At 47.9% G+C, this 19,062-nt stretch overlaps 1 protein-coding gene across 1 annotated transcript in view; it reads right to left on the minus strand.

The window, feature by feature from the left end:
• STAB2 (stabilin 2) overlaps positions 1–19,062 on the minus strand; it is a 166,892-nt gene that overhangs the window by 106,603 nt on the left and 41,227 nt on the right. The window contains exons 10-18 of the mRNA XM_045291191.1: positions 17,489–17,622; positions 15,768–15,850; positions 13,834–13,983; positions 11,686–11,829; positions 10,810–10,866; positions 10,537–10,662; positions 5,931–5,984; positions 5,250–5,330; positions 1,709–1,861 (exon numbers count right to left, since the gene is read on the minus strand). Coding sequence (XP_045147126.1) covers positions 1,709–1,861; positions 5,250–5,330; positions 5,931–5,984; positions 10,537–10,662; positions 10,810–10,866; positions 11,686–11,829; positions 13,834–13,983; positions 15,768–15,850; positions 17,489–17,622 — 982 coding nt within the window. The remainder of the gene's footprint in view (positions 1–1,708; positions 1,862–5,249; positions 5,331–5,930; positions 5,985–10,536; positions 10,663–10,809; positions 10,867–11,685; positions 11,830–13,833; positions 13,984–15,767; positions 15,851–17,488; positions 17,623–19,062) is intronic.

Raw genomic sequence — 19,062 nt, forward strand, 5'->3', positions numbered from 1 at the left:
TTTTCATCTGGTCTATTCTGAGCCTTGTATCGATGCTGGCTTCTAAAACACACATTGGCCTTTATGTTTCTGCTTCTCTCAACATGGGGTGCTCAGAATTGAACCACATGCCCACATGGCATCTGCCAACCAGCAAAGACTGTATCAATAGGCTGAAGCCATCAGAGTCATGACATAGGAAAGCTAGAATCAAGGCAGCTGGCCCCAATCCCGCACCAGGTCCCTCCTGGGTTACTTCCCCTGTTTGTGATAAAAAAGCCTTCTATAATAAAATAAAATAGATAACATGGAGTCATTATTTATTGTTCAAATACCCTGTGTGTTTACGTGTTGGCCTGCTAACCAGGAGGTCAGCAATTTGAAACGGCCAGCAGCTCCTTGGGAGGAAAATGGGATTTACGACTCCCATAAAGAGTTAAAAGTTGCATGGACCAGGGGTGTGAATAGCCTTGCTATCATGCAGAATGTATTGGAAAATGGATTATGATTTAGCACTCTTCTCATTTGATGTCCCTTATGATACATTTAAATTTGTTCTACTTTTTGATACTATTCTGCTTTCTTTTCGATCAAGGTTCTTATCTGTCTCATGTTGTTATTCATGTTACCTTTTGTTTGTTTGTTTTTAATATTTCTCTGCATATGAGATCCAGAATAGGTAAATCTATTGAGACAGTAACTGTATTAATGGCTCCTTGGGTCTATGGCGGGGGTGGTTGTGGGGAATCGGAGAGGTAATAACGGTGAGTACAAGAATGAAGAAAATGTTCTAAAACTGATTGGAGTGATGATCGTGCAACTCTCCTTGATGTGATCGAACTATTGAATTGTATGATGTGACTTATATGCCAATAAAACTGTGGGAACCAAAAAACCAGTTACAGGATACTGTGAGTCAGCATCAATTTGATGGCACTGAGGGCTGTTTTTGGTGCCACCGAGAGCCTGGTGTTTCAAATCAACCCTAAGGCTCGGCAGAAGGACCCCCAGCATAATGTGTCTGCAAAGACGACAGGTGAACAACCGCTACAGATCAGTTAGAATCTAACGAAGGACTCGCCATGGGTGTGAATTGGCACCACGGTCACAAGTTTGCTTTGTTTTTCATTCTTTGGCAAAGGTTCATGTTCTCCCGAGACCCACCAGGTGTTATGGATTGTCCCCCAAAGGGACGACTCAGACCTACTATTCCTACAACCTCAGGATACGATTCCCCCGGGAACCCAAAGACGGCTTGTGCAGCAGGGTTGAAATTTATGGCACACTGATTAAAACGGGCCGAGCCACAGCGTTGCTATGGAAATAGGAAAGGCCATTCCAGGGTGTAGGAGCTCGTGGCACAACAGAACATTTGGTAGTTGAAAAAAACTGGTTGATCAGCTGGCCGGGTCATCTGAGAACAACTCTCTGTGAAGTCCCTTTTAGAGAAAAGAAGAGCGGTGGTCCCGGGTGACAGGGACGGGGACCGATGGAAGACTGACCCTAGGTCCCACTGGAGAAGGCAACCTCCCAGGACCTGGACTCAATTTCCGAGATACAATCTCAGGCCCACTGATCTCTTCATGGGAACAGAAGCCCCTGAGGGGACGAGGCTCCCGGGGCCAAATCCCCCCACTGCCAGCCTCTTCGGGGTTGTGAGGAGTGAACTGATGTGCACGCTGAGGGGCTGGGGCCTCGCGGCCCTGGTTTGGCTTCTGAGCCGCCTTACCAGTCTCATTTCCCGCTTGGTTTCATCACATCGGTGAGGCAGGATTGGGACGATGGAGGGAGGAATGAGAACTCCAGCCAGGGTGTAAATTCGGCCATTTTTGGCAGCCACTTCCGTTTCTTCCATGGCCACACCGTTTGCAAGAATCTGTCCCTGGAAGGAAGCAATGGCATCTTTCATTCTGTGCCTGCAGGGCCCGCAGGCAGGTCTCAACGACAGAGGCCTCGCCAAATGACACCCTACCTTCAACGGGGTGAAAGAGGCTACCAGAAGGGCCTGTCTGACAAGAAGGTATGACCGTGAACTGACTGCTTGACTGATCCCAGGTATAATGGGCTGTGTTGGGTCTCCCCCAAAGGCATGCCCACGTCCTCCGTCCCAGTCCTTGTGCGGGTGCCCTTGTTTGGAAATAGTGTCTTGACAGATGGCATTGACGCTAGCGTGATGCTAGGTCCCGGTAGAGTAGGAGGGGCTCTAACCCAACATGGCTAGGGTCCATCGGGGAAGAAGAGGAGATGAGACAGGAAGAAAGGATGGCCCGGTAAAGACAAAGGCAGAGATTGGAGTGATGTTGCCACAAGCCTAGGAAGGCCCAGGCCTACCGGAAACTGGAAGAAACAAAAAGGATCTTCTCTCAGCTTTTAGAGGGAGCTCGGCCCTGCTGACACACTGAATTCAGACTTCTAGGCTCCAGGGTTGCGAGAGAAGAAACTCTGGTTGTTTTAAGTCGCCCACGGCGGGGCACTCTGTTGTGGCAGCCCGTGGCAACGAGGATATCAGGCAAGGATGATCTTGCACAGGTGACACTGGCAGAATGGTCCCCCCAGATGCTGGGCTGAGGGGAGAGGTGTAACTTTTCCAGCTCTACCATCGATGTGCCACGTAACCTTGGGAGATGGTCCTACTGCTCTGTGGCAAAATGAGGGGTCATTCATTCAAATATGATTATTGACCTTGGATTAGAAGCCGAGGCTACATCAGGGAACACACACAGGGGGTTGCGATGGGTTGAGAACATGCTCCAGTGAAAACTACCAAACAAACTCATGGCCATCGAGTCGAGGCTGACTCGCGGTGACCCTGTCGGACGGGGTGGAACTGCTCCGCAGTTCCAGAGACTGTAGCTCTTTGCGGGAGTAGAAAGGCTCCTCCTTTCTCTCTTGGAGGGGCTGGTGGTTTAGAAATGTGGACTTTGAGGATTGTAGCGCAATGCATAACCACTGCACTCCCAGGGCTCTAGTGGAAAAAGTTGAAAAAGAACTAATTCTCCTAGGTTCTCATTAGAACTTGCTCTTTCTGAAGTATGCTTTATCTAATCAGAGGTAACGCCACTCTTCCGGTTGCTAAAGTTAAAAAAAAATATCGGGTTCTTCTTGGCTTCCTCTCTCTCCAACTCGCTTTGACTTCTCCAGGACACTTGGATGGGTCAACCTTCAAAATGTATTCAGAATCCATCCATTTGTTACCACATCCCTGAGACCGCTCTGGTCTCAGTGGCCACCTCCTTCTCTGGATAGTTACAATAGCCTCCTAGCTGGTCTCCCTGCCACTTTTGTCACCCTCCCTGTGAACCAATACTCAACACGGCAGCCACAGGAACCCTGTGAAGATGTGTATCTGACCTTGGCATTCCATTATTCACAGTTCTCATCTCATTCCAAGTACGAGCTCAGGGCCTTATCATGACTGCTTACACCATACAGAAACCTAGCTTTTCCCAGGGCTTCCAGGTGCATATCAGGAGTGGGAAACCACCAGCCACTCCTCTGGAGAAAGAAGAGGCTTTCTCCTCCCATAGAGATTTCCAGCCTCGGCCCCCACAGGCGCTGCGCTGCTCTGTCCTCTAGCGTAAGCATGGCAGTGAGTTTGGTTTGGAGGCTGTTAAACAAATACCACAATTGGGTGGCTTTGAAGAACCTACATTTATTTTTTTATCGTTCAAGAGATTAGAAGTCCCCAATCAGGGCTCTAGGGGAAGGTCCTTCTTCGTCTCTTCCAGCTTCTGGCAGATGGCGGTCTTGGAGTTCCTGGTCTTAGAGATGCATCAGTTCCGTGTGTCTGTCTTTATATGGTGTCTTCCCTCTGTATTGTCTTGGTGGCTGTTTGGCTCTTTTTATCATGCACAAGTAATTAGGTCTAGGACCCACCCTGTACTGGTATAACATAACAAAAGAACCCCCCCCTTTCCAGAAATAAGGGGGCGGGGAATCGCTATTTAGGAGCCATGTCTTGTTTAGAGGCACAGGGTTGGGATGGCATCCCATGTTTTGTTGCAGTGAGCTGGGCTGGGGCGCCGGGGAGCCACAGCTCAGGTGTGCTCCTGGCTCTGTCTTTGCCCAGGTTGCGCTCCCCCTCTGGACTGCTCTTTCAGTCACTTCCTTCAGATCTTTGCTTCTTGACAAAGTGTTCACGGCCATTTTATCTAAAAGGTCAGCACCCCAAATAATAATAATTTATAAATTATCAAGGGTTCATGAAAGAGTGGGGAGTGGGGAGGGAGGGGAAAATGAGGAGCTGATACCAAGGGCTCAAGTAGAAAGCAAATATTTTGAGAATGATGAGGGCAACAAATGTACAAATGTGCTTGACACAATGGATGGATGTGTCGATTGTGGTAAGAGTTGTACGAGCCCCCGATAAAATGATTAAGAAAAATAAATAAAAGGTCGGCCCCACCACTAACCTGATCCTTTGGACTCCACCCCACTGTTTTCCTGCTCAGTGTCATCATGCTTGGACATACGGCATATCTCAATTGCTTAACCTTTTTTGATCTATCCTCCTACTGATTAGAATGAAAGTCCCACACAGGGACTTTTGTCTGTTTGCTCACAGGTCTATTGCCAGCACCCAGCCCAGTGCCTGGCACATACAAGACTGTCAGTGGATATTTGTTGAAAGAATGAGTGATCATTATCATCATCAACGGTGAATCAACAGGAGATGTAAGCTCTATGCTATTAGACTTCTGCTGACATCACAGGCCCGGCATTTCCTTAGTGGAACCACGGTGCCCTCTCTGCGTGTGTTAAATAAGTCATGTTCTCGCCCACCTCAGGGCCCTTGCACATGCTCCCCCTTCTGCCTGGAACTCTTTTTCACTCACCTCCGCCCACGTTCTTTACAACACATCCTTCCAAGCTTGGCCAGACATCACGTCTTCAGGGAGCGCTCCTTGGCCATCTGGCTAGCTCAGGCTCCTTCTGTCATGTGCTCTTACAGCTCCCCGGCACATCTGGTTGGTGGCGCTTATTGAAATTGTCACTAAATGACTAACCAACCACTCCCCTTCTTACTTTTTTAAAGTCTGATTTCCCTACTGGGCTGTGAGTCTGCTATTTCATTGTCTTTTCCCTGGCACCTGGCTCAGAATCTTGCCGGTGGCATTTACTTGGGAAATGTTTGCCAGAAGAATGAGCATGTGGATGAAACAGCCATGAGGATGTGAAGTCTGTGCGGCGGTGTGGAGGACAGATGGTGAGCCATGTTCAGAGCAAAGATGCACGTGCTCAATGACCCTAGTAGTAGATGTCTTACTTACGTCGTTGGTTATGTTAAACTGTATCATTTGGTTGGCCATGCTCCTGATGCGAGGGGTGGAGATGAGAGTGGCCACTTCGAGCTGAAATGCAGACAATAGACAGGGACACGGAGAGCGCACATCAAGCCCACATTTGCTGTCTTCATCAGAAAAAATAAAGCCTTCGAGATCATGAGACACATCATGGGTGTTTTGGCTTGGAAGAATTCTTTAACAACATACTCATGATGCCTGGCTCTGGGTGTGCTAGGAACAGTGTTTCCCAAAGGGGGGAATCCTGCCCCTGGGGGCACTGGAACAAGCCAAGGGATGCTGCAAAAGCAGATACCTGCACGTTATCCTGGATTATGAGTTATAGTACAACAATTTCTAATTGCCAGAGGGCATGCTGAGTAATAAATATATAGATATATATTTTTTCCTGAAAAGGAAGTGCTCAGCTCAATATATTTGGGAACCTATGCCTTAGACTAAGCCTCAGAGTCACAGATAAGCTACAATGAGCATGCTTTCCCTAGCACACACATTATGGAATTCAACATCGTGGGTCTGGTCTTAAATTGTGATATATGTACTAGGAGAAGAATAGGAGTCTATACTTGAACTAGCACATACAGGTAGGACTTTAACACCAGGCCTGGTATCTCAATGGAAAGTAGAGTTGGGGAAGGTGGAACCGACCTGGGTAAATGGGATCAGGTGGTATCTGACGAGTTCCAGAAGCTTCCGAGATCCCTGCAAAGAAATCAGAAGACTTGTTTAGTCAATGAAGAAAGCACATGGCCCCTCTTCTTGTGGGAGCCTCCTCAAACTTTTAATTAAGATTAAAGAAAACATTCTAAACCCATCATCTCTATCTTGGGGAAGTCCAAGTTTGGAGAAGTCTCATCTGAAAAATAGCTACTCTGTATTAGGCTCTGCTGTGAAAACGTTATCTACACCATCTCATTTTTTCCTCCCGACAAGCCTGTGAGGTAGGGATTCTTTTGCAACCGCCTCCCGCGCCCCCCGCCCCCCCCCTGGCCAATTTAATGTGTGAGAACACCAAGTTGTAAAGACATTTCTGAAACCACAAAAGTAATTTTAGGACATAGGAATAAGACTAAGTCCAAGCCCGAAGCCCCCTCTGCCTCATCGCATCTGAGTGTGCAAGGTGACCTTCCAACATTTTTAAGACGGCCTCAGTCTATAACTCAATCCCCTTTCTCCACAGATACACATCCTGCATATTGGCTGTTTGGGAATCCGTGGTTATTGTTCGGAACACCCACATGGACAGCACTCTTTCCTGTGTGAGCTCCCGTGGGCCTCTGACCACTCCTCCTTCAAAGCTCACCCCCCCCCCCACGTGCTTCTGCGGCTTCAGGAATCTGAAGCAGCAGTGGAGATAGAAGAGGGTCCTGGGATGCAAGGAAGGGAACGTCGCCAGGACCAGCAGTCCTCTAATGGGCTGAGGGACCGGAGAGATCTACAGTGCTGAGGAGAAGGACCAGGTTAGGGAGGGTTGGGATACACCCTCTTCTCCAGAACATTCCTAAGTAGCCTGTAGGTTGGGAGAAGACGGTGGCAGCAGTGGTCTCCCGGAGAATGGCTACATTCAGCTCAGTGAGACCCAGGAGTTCCAAGCGTCACAGCCTTCAGACTCCTCTCCTTGGCCTTGGTTTGCATGATAAAGGGTAGCAGATCCAGATCTCAATAATGGACCTGCTATTGTTCACTGCTCCAGGGACATGCCCTAACAGTTCCAGGCTGAAAGAAAATCAGGCTCAGCCCAAGTCCATCCACCCTGTCCCCTTTCTGCATCTGATGTTGGCCCATGACCTGCGCCAGGGGAGTTCGCTGTCAATAGGATGACCATCTGTCCGGGTACAACTGGGGCAAACCTGGTTTACACTCGCTGTGCTGGCAGCCCCATTGACTCCCAGAGTGTCCTGGTGTGGATGATAGATTATGTGGCCACCATGGCTATAAGCCTGGAACATGATGTGTGGGGCAAGCTTGCTAACTGGAAAGTTGAAGTAGCCCATCAGTCAGCCCTGGGAATGGTGCTTTCTGCAGCCCTGAACAGGGTGACCCCTGAGTAAGTCCCTTACCCTCCAGTCCCCATTTCCTCTTATAATGACTCCATGGTACCCAGTAGTGGAGCCGTGCACCCAGTAGAGACAAAACTATTCCAAGCTCAGTATGGGCTGTGGCAGAGGGACACATTGGGTAGGGCAAGGAAATGCCAGCTCACACTGAGCTGCAGACAGCTGGAAGGCAGAGAGGGCGTGCCTGGCTCTGTAATCACTCTGCCCCCAGCTGGCACAGTGTAGGGCACATGCTGGGTCCTCCATAAACACGTGAGGGCACCGACTGAAAGTCAGAGGGAAGAACATTCAGCTGAACCTCTGGAGCCTGACTGCTCATCCGCATTTTGCTTCCGTGTCACTTTGAGTAAGTCCCTCTCCCTTTCTGCGTCTCAAGTGCCACCTGCAAAATACAAGGGCTGGCACGGATTTCTTTCAGTTCTCTGATCTGAAGAGAGGAGTCTATCAACTGGAGAACCTACTTCTTTAGTCTCAAGAATTAATGGCTGGGGAATCTTTTTTACAAGATTCAAGAGCATAACAGGGCCAGAGGATCCCTGTAGCCTGGCTGTGGTCACTCAGCGTGCTGGCCGCCTTATCTGGCTAGGGGAAGTCAGAGCCCTCATTAGGTTCAAGTTCACCAGCCCAGTTCAGAGCCTCAGGAAATGCTTGCAGGTGTTGTTGGTGAAGAGTCTTGTGGAGTGATGAGCGTCACATTCTTTCCATGAGGACTTTCTTTCAGAGTCAGGGAAAAAGACAAGCCCTTGGTGCCAGAGGCAGTGATGGGGGAGGAAGAGAAGAAGCAGGAAAGAGCGGGGAGAGGAGACGTAGGATAAGGAGGAGAGGAGAGAGAGAGAAAGAGAGAGGGAGAATAAAGATAGGAGAGGAGGAGGAGGAGGAAGAAGGAGGAGGAGGAGGAGGGGGAGGAGGAGGAAAGTGAGAGTGAATTGCACTTTTTATCAAGGCACTTTTAATAATCAAATTCTTAACATGACCTTGAACTCTGCAAATTCACATCCCTCCACTTCATTTTTGCTTGCAAGGTATCTGTGAATTGCCAAGAGCAAGTCTCTTGCCCACACTGCTTTCGTGGCATCATGGGCTGCACTTGTGGCTGCTAGCGTAAGGTCAGCAGTGCTCCCGCAGAACTTGCACCTGGATCCAGAAGTAGTTGTGCAAACAGCACGAGGGCATACTGCACGGCTTAAAATCAGGCCAGGTGTGCGTCAGGTTGTATCCTCTCACCACACTGACTCAGTCTTATTCAAGCATCAGAGAAGCTGCATTATGCGAAGACAACTGTGACGTTGGGATCGAGGAAGGTTGTTAAAGAAGACAACACCTGTGTACAGATGCTTGCTGAAAGTGAGGAGGAACTGTAGCACTTGCCAATAAGGATCAAGGCCTGAAGCCTTCAGTATGGATTATGACCCAATGTAACGAAGACCCCACATGGTCACAATTGGACCAATAGGTGACATCGTGATAAATGGACAAAAGAGTGACGTTGTCAAGGGTTTTGTCTTGCTTGGATCCATAATACATGCTCATGGAAGCAGCAGTGAAGCGATCAAAAGACCCGTTGCCCTGGGCACATCTGTTGCCCAAGATCTCTTCAAAGTGTTGAAAAGCACTTTGAGGACTAAGGTGCTCTTGACCCAAGCCATCGTATTTCCCATGACCTCATATGCAGGTGGAAGTTGGACATTGAAGGAGGAAGGCTGGGGAAGAACTGATGCATTTAGATCATGGTGCTGGTCAGGAATATCAAAAGTACCACAGACTGCCCAAAGAAGAAACAAATGTATCTTGGAAGAAGTATAGCCAGACGCTTGTTAGAAGCAAGGATGCCAAGACTTGGTCCCCTGTACTTCAGACGTGTTTTTAAGAGAGACCATCCCTGGAGCAGGGCACCGTGCTTGGTGAAGTGGAGGGGCAGTGAAAAAGGGCAAGACTGGCCAAGCTGGATTGACTGTGTGGCTGTAATACTGGGCTCAAACATATGAGCGGTCGTGAGGGTGACACAGGACCAGGTTGTACCCAGGGTAACTGTGGTTTGGAGTCTACCTGACGGCATCTAACAACGGGAAAACAGGGAGGTTGACTTTTTCCTATTTGAGTTAGAACATTTTAGTTTATCTTTAAGTGCCCTTGATTAGGTACCTGAGAGCTCTTTCACCATTGTTTTCAAAAATGAATCGCATCAAACGGAAAGCTCCGCATTCAGTTGGTACTGGTCATTGAGTCCTTTCTGACTCACGGAGACCCCCGTGTGCAGGACAGAACTGCTCCGGAGGCTGTTCAAGGACGCGAGCTTTCGGAAGCAGATCCTCAGGCCTGGTCTCTGTGAGTCAGAATGAACTCCGCGACGTCTAGTGAGTGAACACGTGGGCCTATCTTCTGATGGGAGCCCTGGAGGCAATAGTGGGCTACACATTTGGATGCCAACCCCAAGATCAGTAGCTAGAATCCTCTAGCCGCTCAGTAGGTGGAAGATGAGGCTTTCGACTCTTGATACGCATGATGGTCTCAGAAGCTGACATGTCATACAGGTCTACTCTGTCTCATTGGGTCCCTATGACTAAGGAGGAACTGGAAGGCAGGGAGTGTGGGGCAGCATGATCTTCGGACGCCTCTCGATGCGTTTGGACCGCCAACCCTTTGGCCAGTAGTCGAGTGCTTATCCAGTTGGGCTACCCAGGAGATCCTTTTAGACCTAGAGGGCATATCATCTCTGTCTGCAATAGGTAGATGATGGAGAATTTGAGTGTGAATTACATTTTCTAAAAGTTTTTTATTTTCAAGACACTGGGGGAACTGCCTTTTTAAATGACCACCAGACCCTTTGATAGGTTGAAAATACATTTCCATGGAAAGAGATTATCTTCTGATTTATTTGTTTGATCATGTTTTCCAACCTCCAAGTTTTCTGGAAACAAAATACCTTGAAGAGACCTGAAAGTATCCCGAGAGAACGCACAATGTGAACCCCTAAACTAAACAAGCCTCAGCAAGTTTCCGGATTCTGAAAACAGGGTGACCAGAGACTCTGTAAATTGGAAGGGTGGGGTCTGACTCAAAATGGCTTTTTCTGGGCCTCACTAGGCAGTGTTTCAAGTGAGGAATCTGGAATCTGCCTGTTTAATAAACTTATCACATGATGCTCGGCAGCCTAACCTCTGGGAATCGGTACGCTAAGACAGAGGTGGATACTATACCTCTGGGGTGAGGAGGTAATCCAGAATGCCATCCTCCAGATTATTTAATGCCTCATTACTTGGAACAAAAATGGTGTATGGTCCACCAACCCCATCTTCATCTAGGGCATGTCCCACGTTGGCTTCCTGTATGTGAGAAAAGAAACTTGATATATCTGAAACCTATCTTAGATATTTGAAATACTCCACCAGCATTATTTATAATATAAATACATCACTAATTCCACAGAGGACTTGATAGACAACTTTTCCCAGAAATGTATGAGTACTTACTTCTAGCAAAGATCTGAACTTGCTGAATCTTGGTTGTAGCATTGCCATGATGGTTTGCTAAAGAGAAAGATTTTTTGGGGGGTAAAAATCAGTAACAAAACCAAAACACCAACCAACCAAACAAACAACCCCCCCCCCCACCCCCAACCAAAAACCCAAACCCTAACATTCAAGGACTGGGAGAGTTTATGTGAATTTATATAATATATTTCATGTAGTAAAAAAAAAGTGTAAATATCTTTATGCTTATATTTATACTAGGAGAAAGTTGAGTCTGTCTACTCTCAAACAGAGTTTTAGTCTTGGAAATTCACAGGGGCAATTCTACCCTGTCCTATAAGGTTGCTATCATTTGCTATGCTCAATGGCTGGGAGCGAGTCTTATTTATACAGTACACTTGTATTTGTATATAAAGTTATACATATATATAATCATTTGGTGAATGTCAGTGCATCATACAAATGCTTGATATTATAATTTAGAGAGTAGTTTGGACCCCCACATTCTGAAGTGATCTTTGGCTATCATTTTATAGATCAGAGGGAATCAAGTTTCTCACAGTGAGAACTATCCTTCTTCATAAAGCAGAGGAATACATTTTCATAACAACTGGATGTTGGGCTGAGTTGCTAATTGTGGCTGGAAGAGAGATCACAAAAGGGAAAAATATACTTTCTCTATAATTCTTGTGTGTCTTTTTTCTCTCTCTGTGGATGTTCCTAGAATAATAGTAAAAACAGGTTTAAATGATCCTATCTTCCATGTGCTTCCAGAGGGAGTCCAAGTACAGATGTCAGTGGAGGCGTTTTCTTCTTGGAAGTGGCACAAAGGTAGATGGAGCGGGGTTGACATCACGTTCACCTGAAACATCTCACCTCCGTGTTGCTTTCGAAGGTGGGGTCCATCTTGTCCATGGCTCTGTCGATAATGTGCAGCAGCCCGTTGGAAGCAATCATGTTGCCCTGTATAATTTTCACCTTCTTTTTTCCTCCATAGAGTTTAAGTTTAAGTTGATTGTCCTGTAGCACCAAGGGAAAAGGAAATGAATGCTGCTTCCCAGAGGAGCGCTGGGTGAACAGTCAGATGTCTTGAGTCCTTTCATCCTGTGATTTTCAGCTGCATGATTTGGGTGGATTAAAAAAAATCATTTTATTGGGGCTCATACAACTCTTATCACAATCCATACATGGGTGGATTTGTTTTAACCAAAATGGGGTTAACCAAGCTGTCTGCTTGGTTGATGTCGCAGGGCTTTTATTAAGATCTAGGGAGATCAGTGAGGATTATCACATACTAAAAGTAGATAAGACATGACAAGGATTATAAGGACTTCAAACTCCACAAGGGATTAGAATATTTATTGTAAAGTCATCACCTACTTTAGTGTTTTGCACAGAGAAGGCAAATAACTTATTTATTGAATTAATAAATTAAGTAAATTCCCTTTTCCTCTTACAGAGCCTACATGTTTCGGGTTTAGTTAACATTTGTTAAATGGGTAAATGTTTGTTCTTGTGAAGAACAAAGCCATATCTCTGTATCTATTTATAACCCACCTATCTCCACCTGTCTGAGTCTATTTATCGATCTGCCGATCTGGTGAAGAATACTGAAAGTACCACGGAATGCCAAAAGAACAACCAAATCTCTCTTGGAAGAAGTACAACCAGAATACTCCTTAGAGGCAGGGATGGAGAAACATCGTGGCCATCGTGCTTAGTAAATTAGAGGGGCAGCAAAACAGAAGAAGGCCCCTGACCAGATGGATTGACACCGCGCTTACAAAAATGGGCCCAAACATAACAATTGTGAGGATGGTGCAGCACTGGGAGGTGTTTCCTTCTGTTATACATAGGGTCGCTATGAGTCGGAACTCCTTGATGGCAACTAACAACAACAATCTACCTATCTACATGCCTATTGAACTACCCGTCCATCTGTCCATCCATCCGTCTGTCCGTCTATTGGTCCGTCCATCCATCCATCCATTCATCCATCCATCCATCCATCCATCCATCCATCCATCCATCCATCCATCCATCCATCCATCCATCCATCTTCAAACACACAACACAGCATCCTGGATAAGGATGCTGGCATTAGAGTCAAACAGCTCAGTTTTCCATGGGATCCATGAGGGCAATGATTGTACTTCCTTCTTCTTCTTTTTTTCCTTTTGGATTTGAATTTTATTTTTAACAATCCTCAAATCATACTGGCTGATATGCTTCTTCCTTCTTTTTGCTTTTTTCACTTCACAACTCTAGGGGCAAAGAGGCTAAGCAATGGTCCGTGGCTGCAGTTAGCTCAGACACACCGGCATGGACCTAGCATAAATCCAAACTCATGTATAGTAGCACTTCCTTCAAAGGGCGGTGTTGCAGGTCTATAGAGCAACAACGAATCTTCTCCCCACAGCTCACACAGAATCAGCACTCCAGAATGTAGCAACTGTTGGAATGCAGTGAAGTACAATGCTACTGGCTGTACAGCCCACAGGTACATCCTGCCGATGAATCCCTTCCTTCCTCGCCCTGCTGAGTGGGGGAGGGCAACCTCACTTGGTGAATGCACAACACCCCTAATGACAGTAGGAGAGATGGATTGTTACGCCACAGAGAATGGATAAACCCATCGGAGGCTATCGAAAACATACAAATCCATTTCCTTTTGTTAAAGAACAACAATAATAAAAGAAGCTGAGCTAGCTTCAGGCTGATGATGCGTCCAGGAAATAAGGTTTCAGCAAAGCTTCTCCTTCCTGCTGGCAGATGACTGATGGTTTGCCGTGACAACAAATTCAGACTCAAACCCAAATCAAACACTTCATCTGCCTCCTTCCTGACCCTTCCTCCCCCTGCTCTGGGCTGCTTCCTCCAAAGGAAATGTGCTCTGATAAGCAAGGAACAAGGCAAGAAGTTCTTGAAAGCGTTCACAAGCCCCAGACGCAAAGAGAGACGGGCTACAGTCACTGACTCAGTCAACAGTCTTATCGTGGCCGTGAACCGTGGAGAAGGCCTTACCTTTTCCTGGTTGAAGACTTCCCCAGACCTCCCCGTCAAGGAATAGAAGGTGTCTGTGCTATTCAAACACTCCATGCTCATCTGCCCAGCGATGATGTGGGATTTCACGAAGTACCGAGCAGCCTCAGGGTCCATCAACAACTCTTTCACCTAAGAAAAGAGAGCGTGCTCCCTTGGTCTGGTCAGTGCCTGCCAGTGAGGGCTGTGGAGACTTTGGGATGCAGAGTGTTCTCCCTGTGTACACCCCTTGAGACAGGTCTTAAAGGAGTGGGGCTCTGAAGAGCTGGAGCGATGCAGGGTCTGCTATCCATCCATGGCCGGAGCTGCTTTGGTGCCAGGGAATCAAGGGAGCACAGGCCCCAAGGAGCAGATGGGAATGAAATCTGTAGTTACCTGACAGCAGCCCTTAGGTTGGATGGATGGTTCTTTTGCCTGGTAAAGATTTGAAAAGCCCATTGAGTGAAAGCTGTATTTTGTTTCGATTAGCGGAATCCTGGCAGCATAGTGGGTTATGCATTGGGTTGCTAACCATAAGGTCAGCAGTTCCAAACCACCAACTGCTCTGTAGTGGAAAGATGAGGCTTTCTACTGCTGTCAAGAGTTAAATTCTCAGAAACCCACAGGGGCAATGCTGCTCTGTCCTACAGGGAAGCTATGAATCAGAATCGAATTGATGGCAGTGAGTTTGGTTTTATATAGTTAACAACCAATCAGCAGATGCTTTTTATTAACTCTGGGTAAACTTAAAAAAAAAGCGGCTTGGTGGCACAATGGTTAAGCACTTGCTAATTGAAAGATTGGGATTTCGAATGCACCCAGTGGCCCCGCAGTAGAAAGACCTTGTGCTCTTCTAAGAGAACGCTATGGGGCAGTATATTCTGTGACATAGGGTCACAGCACGCAATCCATATCCTGTAGATGCAATGTCTACAAGAAACCACACAGGCGCCCTGGAGTCCTGAGGGTGATTCTGTGCGTCACAGGACTTTCAATGGCTGATATTTGGATGTAGATTCCCAGACCTTCTCAGGTGCTTCTGGGTAGACTCCGACCTTTCATCTTTGGTGTCACCCAGGGGCTGTGTAAACGTAATCTATATATTAAACAAGGCATCCGACCTCTGTGAGTTCTCCTTCCCAACAGGGGAGCTGTGAAGGCATCGCTGAGGATTAATGATAGATTAATTTCAGTCGGTTAGTTGTGGTGGTATAGTAGAGCAAGTAAGCCAGGAATGTTGGGTTTTTACTCCACACAGCAAGAATGATCACCACAAAATATCCTGGATGAAGATAAATCAGTCCAACATGCACCGCTATGTCTATCGGCTGCATTAAAACCAAACACAACGCTTTCATTGATATCACTGCAGCAAGAAGACCCACCTACCAGATATTAAGTGTCTTCATTCCCACTGGGTGACATGATCTCAAACAACAGCTGCTCACAAGGACTTAGAGACACACTTTAGAGATGTTCTAGTTTTTCCTGCCACTGTGCCTCTTGATGATAATTTTAGGAAACACACCCTAACTCCTGTGTTCATTTGACAATTCTTATAGGAAGCGGTGGTTGTGCATTCTGCCAATCTTATTCATCACACGTTAAAAACTCTTAACCGGTGTCCTTGGAGAGGGTCAAGATTGGGAAGGGCTCAAGGGGCCTAGGGGGTTTCCGGGTGCTTGTCTAGCTGGGTGCCCAGGTATGACCCATTGAGCTGGGCACTTAGGCTTTGTGCGCTTTTTGTAAGCATAGTATATTTCACCAAAAATGATTGTATCAAAGAAATCACCATCCCTCTCATGAGCAGACTTCGTTTTTCCAGGGGAGGGACTTCCCACGTTCCGTGACAGAATGTCGTGCCCACTAGGTTTGCTGGATTAGCCCCTTGCTCCGGCTGTCCTGGTATGTGCAAGCACAATTGTCGAAGTACTCACATTGAATCCTTTCAGGCCTCTGTCTGTTGGCAGCAGTAGTGTGAACGGTCCCAGGTTGCTCAGTGGCCAGGCATAAACTTTGTCTTCGGTGTCGAAAGGCACAAAGAAAACACCAACGGGGTCAGTGGCATAGGCTCTCAAACTTAGTACTCAGTGCCCGCTGATACTTAGAAACCTTTGAACTATAGCCCCAAATCCAGCATCCCCCCAGTGGGTGGTGCTGTGCACTATGGTGAACACTGGTGCGGAGCAAAAGCAGACCCTTGCCTCCTGACTGGTTCACCGATGCCCTTTGAATCAAAAGTGCCTCTCTTTTAATAGACCCATGAAGGCACTTTGTCAGCTGGGAAGATTTCTGTGACTCCAAGGTACTGGATTTTCACTATGGTCTTACATCCAGGGTCCTCTTGAGATGTGCCGGTCTGTGAGGGACACATGACCAAGCTCTCTGACAATCCCAGGAGGCATTAGGCCCTGTGCCCGAATTTGGGCTCTTACCATCTCCTTGAACAAGGATGTAGCCCTCATTTCCACCTAAGCCTGGCTTTAGAAGGGTCCCGCGTTCGGTTTCATGCTCTGCCGCTGCCATCTTGAAATGCTCCATCATGTTTGGGCCATGGACCCTACACCTTTATCTTGCACTGTTCCCCACAAATGAGGTAGCTGGTCCTGCTGCCGTCACCCTACGGGGGACTGGGCCACGAGGCCGGGGGGGCTGTTCTTTCCCATCAGAGGCAGACTGCGCAGGCACCAGGTAAACAGGAAAGGTGAAAGGTTTGTCCAGGAAAATGTTTGGAGGCCCGGTTTGCAAAGGACATTGGCACTCCTGTTTGCGCCTGCTTGATGTTCTAACAGCCCCTAGAGATGGCTCTGGACAGCCCGACAGATGGGCAGTAATGCCTGGCTTCTGGCAGGATGCCTGGGAGAGCAGGGCATTTCTGCAGGACGTACCTTAAGATTCATGCAGAGAACATAGCATCAAACCATGGCTGACGTTCACTTCCCTCTCTCTCCGACCTTTCTGGAAAATCATTGTGGGTGAGCGGTGAATTCTAAATGCTGACGTCTTAAGCCTCCTGCGGATTGGCCAAGTCTGTACTTCAATTTCTGCACATTGGCCCCACTCTGTGTTTTAGAGAATGTCCTGCCCAGCGTCTGTGATCAGCTCTACCACTTCCTTCTAAAGGAGGTGTGGGGTAAAGAGCCCTTGAGGGCATGCGGAAATGTGTGGGGGTGTCTTAGGCTGGTCACATTGTCTAGGGAACAGGGGGACTGTGTCACTGTAGGCAAGTGGTGGCTGGGGGGCGGGCAGGGATGCTAAACATCCCACCGTATGTGGGATGCTCACACCCAATGAAGACTGAGTATCCCCCAAATTCATATACCACCCCACCATCAAGGAGTGGGTACTGTCTCAGGGTCTTCACCACACTCTATTCCAGTAGCCCTTGTCAACCTCTGTGCACACCTAGAAGGCCCATGGAGCTGGACATCAGCAGCTCCTGTGTGTCCCTCTCTGACTGTGAATTCCTGCCTTGCTGGATCTCTTGGTACTGACTGCTTCTTGTTTCCTTGGAAACACCGGCCCGGCCTTTCCCTCCCAGTCCCCTGGCCCCTCCCTAAAAGGCTTAATCCCCAGAGACAAGTCTCGCTATCCTGCCCACCCCTTTAAGGATGGAAGTCTGCCCCTCAGGTAGAAATCTGCACCCTGAGATGCATACCCAAGAGAGAGATGAAAGAGGTCAATCTTCCCTGCCATTTTCCTCTGGGTTCAGTGTTTAAGTCTCTGAGCCGGGCCAGGAGGTTCCCATAACAGGTCGAGCCGTCTCCCACGTAGCCTTTCTGGCAAATGCACCTGCGGAGAGGAGGGTGAAAACACACGCTCAGGGGCTTTGGGCTATGGGATGTTCAGCTCAGGGCGGGGCTGAGACCATCCAGGTCTAGGCCTCATGTTACAGATGGAGACAATGAGGCCCCGAGTAGGATCGGGACCTAGGCCAGGAGGGGACAGGTGCCACCACCAGGGATCCCTCCCCAGAAGGATATACTAAGAAGTGCATCTCCAAAGACACAAGAGATTCCGCACCCCGCACCCCATATTCTTTTTTGTTTGGGCATCTTTTTTTTTGCAGTGTGTTCAAGGGAACATGCACCCTTGGAGATTTCTACAGAAAAGCTTGCAAAAGCCATAACCTGTGTAAAATGGAAGTTTGCCAGAGAAGGAACGCTCCAAACTAAGATGAGGTGGGTTTCCCTGAGTCAAAGGCAGAGAATGTGCAAGACCTAGAAGAATGGGGAACTCCACTCTGTTGAGTTTGGGCTCCCATAGGTTGCGCTGTATGAATGTGGCCCCCCCCCCCTCACCGCAGGGCACGCCGCAGAGTATACTGTTGGGGTTAGCCTTCAATGGTCAAGGTTTAGTATACGCTTTCCTCTTCCTTTTCCTAGTTAGGGACAGACCACTTAACCACTCAGATCCCTGCTCAGCAGATGCCTCCTCCGGGAAGCCTTCCTGGGTTGCCCGTCTCAGCCCACACTGCAGAGGAGGCTCCCCTATTGTGTGCTCTCCTGGCAGCATGTGCTCTTCCTCGTGTGTCACCCCCACTGTGAGCCTGCCCTGCCCAGGGTGCTCCCCCATCTAATCCGCCTGAGGGCAGGGGCTGTGCCTACGCTTGTTCTCTGTGGTCACCCCAGGATCTAGCCCAGGCCTTGGCACAAGGACGGCTCTTTGTTCATCGTTAGATGATCCGTTTTTGTGTTGTTGTTGTAGGTGCTGTCAAGTTGGTTCCAAGTCAGAGGGACCCAATGTACAGGAGCACGAAACACGGTCCAATCTGTGCCGTCCTCACACGTGTTACATTCGAGCCCATGGCTGTAGCCACTGTGTAGTCCCTCTCACCAAGGGTCTTCCTCTTCTTTGCTGCCTTTCATTTTACCAAGCACGGTGCCCTTCTCCTGGGACTGTCTCCCCTGAGGACACGCCCACAGCACGTGAGACCAAATCTCACCATCCTCGCTTCTCAGGCACATTCTTTTGGCAGTTCAGAATACATGGTCGTTGATCAACCATAAAAGTTACGGGCCTTTTATGAATAGTTGAGCTTTATAAAAAAGAGAAACTCATAGCATTAAGGATGAAACAAAAGGGCACACTTACACCAAAGGGAGGGGAAAAAAAGAAATCCATGAAACAGCAAAAACTAGCCATCGTCCTTAACTTGCTAAAAGTCCTAATAGGCGAGGCACTCTTGGGATCTTGGCCATCCCTGGGTGGAGCACAAGTTAACACGCTGCC

The sequence above is a fragment of the Echinops telfairi genome, unplaced genomic scaffold (assembly GCF_000313985.2).
Source record: "Echinops telfairi isolate 266 unplaced genomic scaffold, ASM31398v2 ScPeMD7_2;HRSCAF=8, whole genome shotgun sequence".
Taxonomy (NCBI): Eukaryota; Metazoa; Chordata; class Mammalia; order Afrosoricida; family Tenrecidae; genus Echinops; species Echinops telfairi.